Source organism: Sturnira hondurensis, unplaced genomic scaffold, assembly GCF_014824575.4.
Source record: "Sturnira hondurensis isolate 20B ecotype Veracruz unplaced genomic scaffold, ASM1482457v3 Scaffold0021490, whole genome shotgun sequence".
Lineage (NCBI taxonomy): Eukaryota > Metazoa > Chordata > Mammalia > Chiroptera > Phyllostomidae > Sturnira > Sturnira hondurensis.
The window spans coordinates 4,107,300-4,121,015 of NW_028094121.1; the positions used below are offsets into that span (position 1 = coordinate 4,107,300).

At 59.0% G+C, this 13,716-nt stretch overlaps 1 protein-coding gene across 2 annotated transcripts; it reads right to left on the reverse strand.

Annotated features, from left to right (window-relative positions):
• Window positions 1-733: 733 nt before the first annotated feature.
• ZC3H12A (zinc finger CCCH-type containing 12A) lies at window positions 734-10,352 on the reverse strand. Of its 2 annotated transcripts, none has more exons than XM_037032559.1 (6): window positions 10,216-10,352; window positions 8,947-9,405; window positions 4,500-4,639; window positions 3,260-3,494; window positions 2,474-2,580; window positions 734-2,323 (listed from the first exon to the last, which is right to left on the reverse strand). In XM_037032559.1, exons 2-6 carry the CDS (start codon window positions 9,333-9,335, stop codon window positions 1,443-1,445), a joined length of 1,752 nt encoding a protein of 583 aa, XP_036888454.1. In that variant the 5' UTR covers window positions 9,336-9,405; window positions 10,216-10,352; the 3' UTR covers window positions 734-1,442. The 2 variants fall into 2 exon arrangements, with proteins under 2 accessions (XP_036888454.1, XP_036888453.1); XM_037032558.1 differs by having other exon boundaries at window positions 8,947-9,408.
• Between the last annotated feature and the right edge of the window lie 3,364 nt (window positions 10,353-13,716).

The following is a 13,716-nucleotide window of genomic DNA, read 5'->3' on the forward strand; positions in this document are numbered from 1 at the left end:
GCAGAGAGAGAGGGAGAGAGAGGTGTACACTCCTGCCCAGCCTCGCTCCTTCCGGGGCAGATGGGGCGGTGGACGGAGGTGGACGCAGCCTGCCCAGGGCAGCACCGCAGGCCCTTTAATGAGTTCATACTGTGGGCCAGGCACTGAGTCACACACCCCACACGCATGGCCTCATGTATCCCTTGCAACAGCCCTGCAGGGCAGGTACCATTACTATCCCCACGTCCCAGACAGGGAAACTGAGACCTAGAGAGGAGCAGTCACTTGTCCCAGTGACATGATAAGTGGCAGAGCCAGTTCTCGAGTTTGGGACCAGGACCTCCAACGTGCTACTTGGAGGTTACCCTGGTACTGCCCCCCCACCCCACCCCCGTGGCTGCTCTGCTCCTCGACTCGGACACAGGCTGTGGGAGGGTCAGGCCGGAGCCCAGGGGCTTCCCTGGAAGCCATCTTCTCAGCCAGGTGGTTCTTCATCCTGAATTCTGGTCACAGGACAGCAGAGGGGAACCGCCGCCCCTGCTCCCACGCCTGCCCCAGTCTCGGGAGCTCTTTCCCACTCCTGCTCCTCACCACCCCCTCCTGCTGCCCATGCCCATGGCCTCAGCAAAGATGCCTCTGCCCCAGAGGGGCTGCGCATTCTTGGTGCTGCTGGTCCGAGTGCATGCCCCTGGCCTTCCCCCACCTGAAGGCCAGCTCGGCCCCCGAGTGTGACAAAGACCATCACCACTGAAAGGGGTTCACGTGGTCCTTTATTGACGTTAGGGGAGGCAAGGCCTTCCCACTTAAAATATTAACATTACACGTGTCTCACCCTTTTGGTGAGATGACTCCAAGTGCAGAGGAGGGGGGAGGAAGAGCGGGGAGGGGCAGAGGGTTCTTGACCCCTGGCAGGGGCCACAGGACAGGGAACTGAGTGAACAGAAGGTGGGTGATTAAGAAGCATCTTGCTTACTAACATGAAGCCTCGTGCCCGAGAGCACAGGTGAGGCCTCATTGGCTTAGAGGAGGGGCCCTTGGAGGGCAGGCACACGGTGCCCAACTAGCCAGCCCAGGCTGGCATCCCAGGGACGGGGCGGAGGTGGGGGGCTGTGCCCAGGGCCCCCAGCCCAGGCCTCTGCTCCCCCAGCCTCCCTCCCTGCCCTCTGAGAGAAAGGGGGGTTTGGGCTTCAGCCACTGACCGACAGCCGTTACCGGCAGCGTCTCCTTAAACTACAGAGATACAATGTGTATCAACAGGGTGATCGCTCCTGACCCACCTGGGCAGACAGCCAGAGGTGCCGCGTGGGTCAGAACCAATCCTACAGTATCTTTGGTTTGTGGGTTCCCTTCCCTACTTTAATCCTCCCTCTGTCCAGCCTCCAGGGCCGGCCTCGGGGCTGGGAATGGGCTGCTTGATGGTCCGCAGCCCAGCCTGACAGAGCTTGGCGGGTGGCCAGGACTGCCTACTCACTGAGGTGCTGGGACTTGTAGGAGAGGATCTCAGCAGCCAGCTGCTGGGGATCCAGGAGCTGTGGGAAGCGCCTCATCACGGCCTCCACCAGGTGTGGGGGGAAGACGCCACACAGCTTGGTGTACACGCTGGCCCGCTCCTTGGCCAGGCTGCCTGCCCCACCCCAAGGGCCCCTGTCGGCCCCTGGGCCTGGCACCTGCGGCTCCTGCAGGACGGGGGTGGGAGGGGGCAGCTGGTACGGCTCAGACCAGTACTCTCGAGGTGGAAAGGCAGCCGGCGGGGGTGCGTAGTCGGCAGGGACACTGAAGTGGCCTGCACCCATGGCCCGTCCAAATGCAGGGAAGGCTGGAGTGGCTGGGAGCTCAGCCCCGTAGGGGTTGTAGCCAGCATAAGGGCCACGCGGTGGGCCCGGATCACTGGAGCCCCCTCCTCGAACCCCCCACAGTTCTGACATCTGGCTCTCCAGGGAGCCAATGCCCGAGTCCAGGCAGCCCTGAGAGGAGTATGGGACAGAGTCCGGAGTCTGCGAGAACCAGTCTGTGGGCCCAAAGCTGCCACCGCTGCCCCCACTGGGTGGGAGGCTCCTGCCCGTGGTCGCAGGGGAAAATGTCTGGGCCAGACCCTCTCGGGGGGGCCCCGGGGGGGCCTGGGCTGCCAGCTTTTTCCTTTCCAGGCTGCACTGCTCATGCTCAGTGGGCAGAGAACCAGACTGAGATGGCGGCGAAAGCCGCTGGCCACTTTTGTCCTTGCCTGGGGCCCTAGGGGGCGAGAGGAGGGCGTTGGCACGGAGCTCGTCAGCCACGGAGCGCTGGGGGCGGCTCGGCCGCTCAGGGTGGAAGAACCGGCACTTGATCCCATAGGTGCACTTCCTCCCTGCAGAGGAGGAAGGGGGCTCTGAGCAGGGGGGCTCGGGAAACTGGGTTGGGGTGGTTCCGAAGAGGAAGAACTTCAGCACAGACCAACTTAGGTGAGAGAAAGGGGAAGGAGTGTGGAGGGCCCAAAGGGTGAAGCTGGGTCTCTTACCGTAGGGACACGGCTGCTTCCTGTGCTCAGCTGCGAGCGGCTTCTTGCGCAGGAAGTTGTCCAGGCTTGGCCCGTGACGGCCCAGGGGGTCATCGGGTGGCATGAACCTGCAGAGTAGGTGGGAGGCATGAGGGGCACTTCTGAGAGCTGGAGGGGGCTGGACGGTGCACCTCACTCAAAATGCTAGGAGGGCGGCTCCTGAAGCCGGTGCCCGTCCAGCAGGACCACCCCAGGCCACGCTTGTGCTAAGTGCTCTCTGAGGCCATCGAGAGGCCGGCAACCTGAAAATCTACCTCTAGCCCAGGTGGTGCAGCTCGGTTGGTTGGAGCGTCTTCCCGTAAACTGAAAGGTCACAGGTTTGATTCCTGGTCAGGGCACGTGCCTGGGTTGCAGGCCTGGCCTCTGGTCAGAGTGTGTACAAGAGAGGCAACTGACTGATGTTTCTCTCTCATGCTGATGTTTCTCTCCCTCTCTCTTCCCCACCCTCTAAAATCAATAAGCATGTCTGGGTGAGGATAAGAAAACCCATCTGATCGAGGCTGAGTCCACTAGTCAGAGATGCAGCGCTGGGACCCTGGAGAGCTCTCTGGGAGGCACGGACCTCACCCCGTCACAAATGCTACTGCTCTGTCCCCCAGATCAAAAGCCCCCTGCCTCAGCCTGGCCCCAGCACGACCCTTCTGATTCGGGGCCAAGTCTGTCTCCCCCTCAAAGCTGCCTGGCGCCATGGCCACGGCCCCCAGCGGAGCCCCCCTCCGGGGCCAGGGGCCAGGGGGTGGAACGCACTTGTCATTGACGAAGGAGTACATCAGCAGCCGCTCCTCGATGAAGCGCTTCCACTCCTGCCGCTCGCTCTGGAGATCCCGGTACGTGTCGTTGGAGACCACCACCCCGTCGGACTCAAAGGCCAGCTTGACGATGAAGCGGTCATCGTAGCACACCACCCGCTTGCCACCCACGCGCCGCGATGGCGTGAACACCAGGATCTTCTTCTTCTCCAGCTCCAGCAGGATGTGCCGGTCTGAGAGGCAGCAAGGGTGCTGGTCAGGGCCCTGCCTGGGCCCCAGCCAGGCCCACTAGGCTCCCTAACCTCCTGGTGGCCAGCACGAGGGCTCCTGGCTCTGCTGAGGCCACTGCCACACCTCAGCCCCTCACATGGACCTTGCACCCAGTCTGCTGCCTAAAAACCAAGAACACCTGGGAAGAGGCCTGTAGGTTGGCTCCGCAAAGGCTCCGGAGCACAGAACTGGGCTCTGTCCTTTCCACTTCGGGACAACAGCCTGTTCCTGGCACAGAGGGGTTGGCCTCAGTGCTCCCCCAGCCAGTCCCATAAGGGCTGGTGAATGAGCCCGAGCTGGGGCAGGAGATGTGTCCAAGCTCTGTCTCCTACGTCCCCAGGACTAGGCTACAAGAGTCCGTACAGGAAGGGCCACGTTCCCTGGAGTGGGTGGCCCCAACCTGCCTCCCCTCAGTCAGATCTCAAGGCTCCTAGGGAAACAAACTCAGGCTTTACTCCCAAAGGCTGGGGGCTCTTGTTGTGGGAACAGTGACGAACAGGTGGTGTTTGTCAGGCTCTCACTACACGCCAGGCGCTCTCCGAAGCGCTCCCCGAGCATGCTACCCTCACAGCCCCGTGAAGTCACCAACCCCACCCTGCCTCACAGAAGGAGCCAATGGCTCGGAGCACGGTGCCCAGAAGCGACAGAGCCAGGATCCCGGAGCCCACGGGCTCACCCCTATGCAGTGCTGCCCCTGGTCCATGGGGGATGTGGAGAGCACCCCACTTTTAGCTGAGGGAGGTGCCCAGTACTCGGGGACAGAGGCTGCACAAGGTGATCTCCAGTGATCGCCACTCACAGCTGGGATGCCGAGGACAGCACAAGCCAGGAAAAGAAATGCCAGTCCCTGCTTGAGGCCTAGGAGTCTCCGTGGGTCCTAGGAGCCTTGAGGCCTAGGAGCCTTTGGATCTGTGGGTTGGCTCCTGGGGCAGCAGGAACTCCTCCCCCGCCCCCAAAGTGCTACTCACCTGTGGTGGGCATATCGGGCCGAGGCTGCTCCTTTCTCCAGGACGGCACAAACACTGTGATGTCTGTGTGGCCACGCTCCAGGAACCAGTTCACGGCCAGCAGGATGCCCCGGCAGGAGAAGACCTCCTTGTTCCCATGGCTGCAGGGGAGAGGAGGGTGGGGGTCAGCCCACGAGGGTGGCTCACCCTCTCTCCTCTGGGCCTGGGAAGGAGGGAGGCGGGTCACACCACGGCCCCTATCTGGGCCCGGCCCACAGCCCTCCGGCTGAGGGCCCAAGGCCTGCATTCCCCGCTGGTTCCCACAGGGCCCGGGATGACCAGACCTGGGACTTTCCCTGAGGTTCCATCTCCCAACTGTGAGGAAACGCCCAGGAATCTGGCAGCACTCGCTCCCCACGGTGGGGAGGGTCAGGCTGCTTGCAACACACCTGGGGGTGGGGGAAAGGCGCCGGAGACTTCTGGTTCCTGCCCCACCCGGGGGTGCTGGGACCAAGGGGACACAGAGGTACACAGCAGACTGAGTCACCACCCTCCCTCATTGGGGGTGGGGGAGGGGAGGCACCCGCCTGCCTGACTGAAGAGAAACCAGATGGTTCTGGATTCAAGTTGGATTAAAGTTCAGTCCTGCACTCGCCCCAGGGGCTGGGACTGGGGAGGGCAAAGGGGAAGGAGCCACATCCCAACCTCCTGGGCGGGAGGGCAGGCCCAGCAGGCTGGGACACAGACAGACGAACGGAGGAGGCCTTTCGGTTTGAAAGTGAAAGGGTATTGCTTTCCTCCCAAGACTGTCAATTCCCCCAAATGCCGGGACTGCCTGTCTTCTTTTCACTTCTCTCAGAAAGGCATGACCTGAGGCAGAAGGACCATCTGGACCAGGGGACCCAGAGAGTGGAGGAGCCAGGACACCAGGCACACCCCTGCTGCGGTCTCAGGACCAGTTCAGAACCCACCTCGTCCAGAAGAAAGCCCTGAGGTGCTGCTGGGTTGCTCTGGCTCAGTTTCTCTGTCTGACACGTGGGCCTGGTCACCTGAGCCCTTCTTAGGGGCCCATAGCAGTGGGACAACTTTCCTGTTTGCTTGGGGCCAGGTTTAGTCCAGAAAAGTGGAGGGTCTCACTGGATTCCTGGGTGTGGTGGAAGGGCTTGGGACCAGGCTGAGGGGCTGGGAGGAGGCCAGCTGGGGACCCCTCCCAACACTGCTGCCCCCACTAATTAATCCCTAGTGAACAAGGCAGACACTCCTATTTGGCAAATAGAACAGAATAAACGTTACACAAGAGAAGCAAGTCCATGGTGACCACATCCTGTGGGTGGCTCTTGGGGGGGTGGGTGTTGAGAGCTGAAGCCCCAAGAGAAGGTGGAGAGGGAGGTAGAGCAGCTGGGGGCACAGGAGTTGCGTGGGGGGGATGCTGGGACCCCCAGGTCTGAAGTTGCCGTAAACTGCAGGGGAGGCAAAGTCCAGCCAGAAGGCTGTGCTCATCCCCACCAGGTGGGGCTCCGCTGCCAGGTGCATCCGCCAGCCTGCTTAGGATAAAAGTTGAAGTTTCCTGAGCTCCTTCAGCCAGGCCCTGATCTGCGTGCTTCACGCTGAATCACCAGCCAGCCTCTGAAGGAGGGTGCTGTCCTTACAGGCTCCCCTCCCGTTATGCAGATGAGAAAGCCATGGCCCACAAAGGACAACTGCCTGCCAGAATCACACAGCAGCACTGCGGAGCGGAGATGCCATCCCAGAGCCTGTGTTCCTAACAAGTGTGGGTGTCACCCTCAGACAGGGGCCATCCCTGATGGGGGGCGGGGGGTGGGTGCAGCAATTAGTGGGTACCCAGCTCCTATCGGGGGCCAGATGCATCCTTGCTCCTCGGTGAGCAGAGGGAACCGAAGCTCCGAAACTCATCTGAGTCTCCCTGGCTAGCAGTAAGTGACAGATCTTGAACCCATGTCTGGGGCCACTGGGTTGCCTTTCTGTCCCCAACAGCAAGACCTGGAGTTTATTGAGGAGAAAGGAAGTTCCCAAACTTGAGTCTGAACCAAGCGTTAAGAGGCAGGGGCCTCGCAACGTTAACGGCACATCTGGCCAACTTCTGTTCCTCCATCAGGGTCCATGCGATGTGTCACCACCTCTGGGAAGCCTTCCCTGACCTTCCAGGGTGGGTCAGGTCCTTGGTCTGCCCTCATAATGCCCACAGCAGTGAGAGGGACTAATATTAGCTGTAGGCAGCCAGTTCGGGCCTGGGAGGGCAGTATCTGCTGCTCTGCTTCCCCTGCCACGTTACTCCCATGCCTGGGTCTTCTGCTGTCTCCCCAAGACTGGGAGGGTGTAATCATCTCTGGCTTGGCTTCCTCTCTCAGGTGTGCATCTGCACATGCATCCACCTACCTCCACCTATGCACACGTGTGTACATGCATATGCCCCATCCTAGGCTAGCATCTTCCAGCCCTGCGACTAAATGAGACGCCAGGGCCTCCAGGACAGCGTACTGCTTTTGGGCATCCCAAACCTTGGCTGGGGGCAAGTCTGCTCTCAGCAGCCCCAGCCTTGACAATAGTCCCTCTGTGGGTCGCGTCATCAGAGTCCTGCTCCTGGCAGGAGAATATTGGTACTGCCCTTCCAGGGAGTAAGTGCGCCCCGAGGCTAACTTCGGTCCCTCTCACTGCAATGGAGGAAGCTCTGCCAGCAAAGGAAAACCAGACATCCTGCCATCCCACCCCAGTCCTGTTTGCCCAGAAGGTCAGGGGCCCCCGGCCTGGCTAACCAGACACAGGTAAGACACGCAGGAGACTCTGGTGCAGCAGCTCCTGTGGTAGCACAGAGGGCAGGGTCAGGCTACCCAGGTGAAAAGATCTGCCAGGGCTGGGCCCAGCTAGAGAAAAATTCCCTTAGAAGGAAACAGAGGTGAATTTCCCCACGATTTGCATACGGTGGGGGCTGGCCCGCCTGCCCTTGTGGGGGAGGGGGCGGCAGGGCAGGAACCCAGAAACAGCTGAGACAGGAAGTTTGAGGCTGGAATTCCCCTCCAGATAGAGCCTTAGCTCAGAAACCCCCAGCGGCTCTGCCTCTCCTGCCAGCTCCTCCGGCCAACCCCCTCCACAATCTGCCCCTCCTCCTTCCCAGGCCCCTCCTCCTTCTGCCTAGATACAAACACACACAGCACATGGCTGCCCAGGGCTCAGCACTCTGGCCCACGCCCCCAGCGAAAGGAGTCACAGACCCACCCCACCCACAAACTGCTGGAGCCTGAGAGGGGACCCCTAACTTTCAAAGCACATACTGTGACCAGCTGCCACTGGCACGTGGGAGCCAGCTCCACCCAAGCTTCCACCCAGGCTTCGCCCATTTCAGAGATGGGGAGACTGACCTAAGAGGGCTAAGCTGTCCTGGAAGTGGGAGGGGCTGAGGGGCCAAGGACATCAAGGCCTCAGGCAACCCACCTGGGAGAGCCCTGAGGGCAGCCAGTGAAGGAGCCCTGCCCCTACCCGACCCTGCGTCTGGGGTCTCCCTGTCCACACCCACAGGAATGCTTCCTTGTGAACAATCTGTCCACCAGCCCTGACTCACCAGCCCTCATTGGCAGGACTGGAAGACAGCAGGGCCAGGGACAATCCTGGCCCCATCCAACCCCATTCCCTGTTAAAACCCGCATGCAGGGAAGGGGTAGTGGGGTTGAGTCCTGGCTCTGGCCCCAGGGACCCAGTCCAGCCCAGGTGGCTCCAGCTGAATCAGACCCCTGTCACAGCTCTCCTGAAGTCAAAGCATCAGGTCACAGGCCCACACCCATCTCCTAGAGCCGGATCTTCTACGTCACTGCTGGTCACAGCTACAAAGTCCCCGGGAGCTGGGCCTGCTCCCGTGGAAGCCCCGGTCTGTGACAAGGCTTCACAGGTCCCAGACCCAGAATAGTCATAATATCAGCTACTACTATTCCCTGAGTAGCGACTCTTTCTAGGTATTGCAATGATGCCTTACAACAGCCACGTAAGGGGCTGGGTCCGACCTCTCTTACAGGTTAGGAAAGAGGGTTCAGGGAGGGTAAGTGATTCCAGGCCTTCTAACGTGTGAGCTGGTGCCCCTGTGTGATCCCTTCCATGGTCCTGCCTCATGTTGCAGGGGAGGAACTGAGACTGAGAATGTTGGCCCTTGGAAAGAGGCAAAGAGCATAAGGTGGGCTCTGGGGACAGAGGACCCAGGTTTGAATCTTTGCTCTGTGGCTTCCCAGCCGTGTGGCCCTGAGCAAGTCTTTGAGCCCCCGTTCTCCCCACTAAAGCATCCCTAGCAAACCCACTTCCAAGAAGCCACGAGAATTACCAGAGCCTCCTGGCACACAGTAGGGCCCCAATAATGGGCTTTCCCTTTCTCTAGACTACTGTGTGAGAAGAGGCCCCTCTACCAGAGGTGCAGAGACAGGGCTGCCATTCCTGGTTACATTTTGGCTGCAAAAGTAACACGTACCTCATGGCCACGTTGCTCCCATCGATGACCACAGGCCTCAGGTCACTGCCGTCTTGGTCCTCCTCTAGGGGTGGGGGCTCCAGGGCGGGAGCCTTGGGCGTGCCCCCACCTCGGGGGACCAGAGGAGGCCGAGGGTCTGGTGAGGCCGGGCGCTCCCGCTCAGCTGCTGACCCATGTTTCACCAGCTCGCCCAGCACTGTGTTGGTGTCTGCGCGCACCCCCAGCTTCTGCAGGACGCTGTGGGTCTCAGCTGACGAGTAGCCCAGCTTTCGGAAGAAGTCCACCTTCATCTGCAGCTCTGCAGCTGATGCCTCCTCAGCGGGAGGCTCCTGGGCTGACCTGGTGGTGAGGTGGCAGCTGCGGCTGTCTTCAAGTTCCCACAGACTCATGGCGGGGGCTGGCTTCCTGGGTGGCCTCTCTCCACTCACAGGTCAGACTGGTGGAGGGCACCTGTCACAGCTTCTTGTAGGAAAACCACAAGGGTTAGGGATGGGGAATGGCTCCCTTCCATCCCTCTCCTGCCCTGCCCCACCCGACAGGATGAGGCAACACTCGTGGCACTATGCAAATCCATCTTCAGAGGTTACCTCTGTTAGGCCTCTCAAAAGCTTTCCCAGCTAGGGATCATCATTCCCAAGCATGAAACTGAGCCACAAACGTTAAGAGCTTGCTCAAGGTCATCCAGCTGTTGGGTGGTGTCGAAAGGATTTGAACTTATGCAGTCTGACTCCACCTCCTACCCTAAGCTCAGCCCCACACCAACCCAGGGGACCCAGATGTCCTAGGAGGCCTTAGAAGACCTGCCGCGCCCCCACAGCTGCAGGGCGGCGCGCTGAGATGGAAACCCTGGGTTGGAAGAGTGCTGTAGGAAGGCCGGGGGCTTCCCCGCTGAGGCCTTCGCCCCCACCCTCCGGCCCCGCGCTCGTAGTCAGGCTCAGGGGACACAGAGCCGGTAGCCGAACTCCTGGGCCGGGGGAGGAGAACTTTCCGGGAAGACCCACCGGCGAGAAAAGTTGCTGGGAAACTCTGGTTGGCCAAGGGCTCGGTGACGTACAGGCTGTCCCGGCCCCAAGCTCCCTAAGCTCCCCCTCGGGAGCTCGATCTCCCTTTCCCCAGGTCCCCCCAACTTGGGCTAAGTTGAAGAGGGTCCCTAGAACCGGCGAGGCCGGAGGGGACCAACACTATGTCCCTCCTCCTCTGGTTAGTTCAACAGAGACCACCCCCACCCCTCTCCTACCCACAGCCCGCGCCCCTCCGAGCGCAACTCACCCCATCGTGCGCCCCTGAGGCGGCCGGCGGCCTCTCCATGGGGCCGAGTCCCAGGGGGCAAGGCCGGCGGTGCCTTTATACGGGGCAGTGGGCGGGCAGGTTGCCTTGAGGACTGATACGCGGAAGCCCCGTAGGAGAAGAGCTAGTCGGCCACCGCCCCTTCCTGCTCCGCCCCGCGCCGCCCCGCCCCGCCCCGTCGTTGGCCCCGCCCCGCCCCCGTCCCTGGCCCTGCCGCTGCAACCGAGGACTGCTGGCAGGCCCTGGAGTTGGGACTGGGGGCCCCCGGGACGCCGCCCAGTTTGCGGGCTTCCGGGCCCGGACGGTGAGGAGATTCAGAGGGAGGGAGTGCACGATCCCCGTGCGGGAGATTAGAACAGGATGGACTAGGTAGGCGCACCGAGTCAGGCACTACCGACCGAGGTGCATGCAGAGTTGCAGGGACAGGTACAGCCATGTACACTCAGACGCTTGACAAGTACGGCCTCCAACTGATGAAGGTGCCGTCAGGGACGTGTTGAGTGAATCAGGTCCAGAGTTTGGTCCACGCATCATTGGAGGCAGGGTCATAGTTATAAAGACAGGTACACCCAGACAGACACTTTTCACATCCAAACAGGAAGACTCAACATGCACCTCCTTACTGGAGCAGGTCCACAGAGGTGGGGCCGCACTTGGGGCCAGGCATGCGTTTTCTGAAATGAGGACCTTACCAGTAGAGAAAGGCAGGCACAATTAGCAGCGACACAGTGATGCTGGCGCCTTTGCAGCAGCCACCACCGGAATGTTCACGGAATTCTCTTACACAGTTACGAAGCTCACTGGGACCACCCAGTCCTCCCTGGGGAATGCAGTGAGGTTCCCAGGCCAGCCAGTCACGACCCCACAGCGCAGCACTGCACAGCCTCTACCTATGGGCTGAGCTGAGGAAGACAGCGGTTACTGTGCCCATATTACCTTGGAGAAGTCCAGAAAAGGCTTAATTTCTCCTCTGTCCAGGAGCTTCCTTTCCAGGGCATCAGGTGGCACCTTTGTCACGTTTGAAACCACCAGTGACCTAGGGCAGAGGGGAAACTCTTGTGGTAGAAGACATGAGGCCTGGAACCTGCAGTCAAATGTGTGTGTGTGTGTGTGAGAGAGTGTGGGTGTGTGAACAAAGGGAACAGGGAACCCACTGGGTAGAGGACCAGTCCTTGGCAGCACCACCAGCTCGCTCTGCAGATGGGGAAACTGAGTCCCAGAGAGCCAAAGCACTCAATGACAAGTGCTTCCTGCGTGTGCCAATACTTCAGTCACATTTTTTCCGCCTTACCATAGGCTGGTATCCTGTAAAGTTGTACACTATTAGTGTCGTAACCAACAATTGTTTGTTGTAAAAAACACTGCATCCTCTATACGTGTGCAACTGAATGGGTAAAAATAATAAAACATCCAGTCGCTATCACCTAACTTAAAAAAACAGACCTGTGCCAGTACCTCTGAGGCACATCCATGGCAACCGCCCCCCCTTCGGAACAGCCACTGTCCTGAATGCTGTCCTAATTGTGCTAATCATTTCTTTGGTTTTTAAAGTGTTACCATCTTTGTATGAATCCCCAAATAATATATTGTTTAGTTTTGCTTTTTTTGTTTTGCTTCTTTTTGTTTTACTTTGTGCAAGTGGAATCATTCTATATGCTTATATGACTTCCTTTTCACCCCACACTCTTTGTTTTAAATCCCTTTTTATTGGCTCTGTTCCTATAATTTATTTATTTCACTATTGAATAATGTTCCATTTCAGAATGTACCCCTGGTGGTTTACCCATTCTCACGTTATGAGATGTTGTTTGTAGGATTTCTTTTTTTACTGTTACAAAGAGTGTGCTTTTAATATCCTTGTGCCAATCTTAACGCAGCCACAGAGTTGAGGAACCCGAGATTCGGAAAGGTGAAGTCCCTTGCCCAGGCTCCCGCAGCAGGTGGAGTCGAAGCCACACAGCTCTCCCAAGGCACCCATCTTCGCACGGACATCTGCTGGACCCTGGGGGCCGCAGACCACGCCAGGGAGGAGGGAGCATGCATTTCCGGTGTGGTCCTGAAGCTGTTTCCCTTCCCCAAGGCCCCGCACGGCGACCTTGTGGCATGCTCACAGCCACTCCCACTGAGCACTGTGTGTGCTGTATCTCTCAGCTTTCCAACAGCCCCTTTTACAGTTGAGGAGAGCTTAGCGACGCTAGGCATTTATTCATTGTAGTAACTACATTTAAGACAGAAAATATAGCAAGTAACGAGTTCAGGTTAGTAATCATAATGATAACTCAAGTATGCCACTGCAATAATGCCTCGCATTTGTACTCACTGGGCAATGGGCACTGTGCCAGCACCTTGCAGACACTTCCATGCCTTTGCATCCGCTTCTTCCCCAGCCCAGAATGTCCTTCCCTGCCCCCTCTCCAGTGCTGCCTGGCCAGTTCCATTCATCTTGTTAATGATGTCACCTCCTCTGTGAGGCCTGCCCGGACTCCTTAGAAGCTGCGTTGCTTCCTCCTCTGTGCTCCCCCACTGTGTCCTAACTGCTGGATTGTGGTTGCATGATTGGGACCTCCTCTGGGGCCAGGACCGGGCTGGGACCCCACCCATGCTCCCAGGCTCCATGCTGCCCAGAACCGGGGCCAGTGGGAGCTGGAAGGACTGGGTGATGAGTCACACAGCTCTGTGCCCTCCCAGAGAGAGCAAAGTCTAGTTCTCTTCCGGCTCCTAAAGGCTACTGTTTCCTGAGAAGTCCACTCTCTTCTGTAGAAACAAGGGCTGTTCCTGGGAACCCCTGCTCCATTTACAGCTGGATTTTGTGAACCTTGGCCCCAATACCCAGGAGGCCTCTGGACCTCCTGGTGCCCAGCTACACACCCCTCTACCTCTTGCATGTGTGATGCAGTAGCTGGACTTGCCAACTTCCTTCCTGGGACTTCCGTGCTGTCCTGACATCTGCCTGTACCTGGACAGCCTGGGTGAGGTCTGCAGAGCTCCAAGGCTGGCCACACCCTGGGTGGAAGGAGGGGGGCGGGGAGGGGCTGCCAGAAAGAGAAACGAATCCCAGGAATGAATCCCCTTGCCCTTTGGTAGCTCCACCGGGCAGCTGAGACTCTGGCGAACACAGGACCTAGGCCACCTCTGTAGGAAGGGTAGGCAGGCTGCCCCCAACCCTTAGCAGAGTGGCTGCAGAGGTTAAATACAACAAAGCCTGAGTGAGACTTCTGGTACATTGGAAAAAGACTCATCGCAATAGAGGTACAAAAATTGAAGTATGTTTTAAACTGAAATTGGACACATGAACACTTTACATCACGTATTCAAGTACAGTGCAATATATCTGGACTATTACCAAGGTAACTGGAGGGTTTGTTGGAAAAATATATTACTTCCTTGGGGGAAATGGCCCATTCTAGGGGCGGGGGCAGGGCAAAGGTGGTCCCCGGGAAAGTCTGGTGGTACCAGAGGGAGCAAGTGCTCAAAACACAAAGA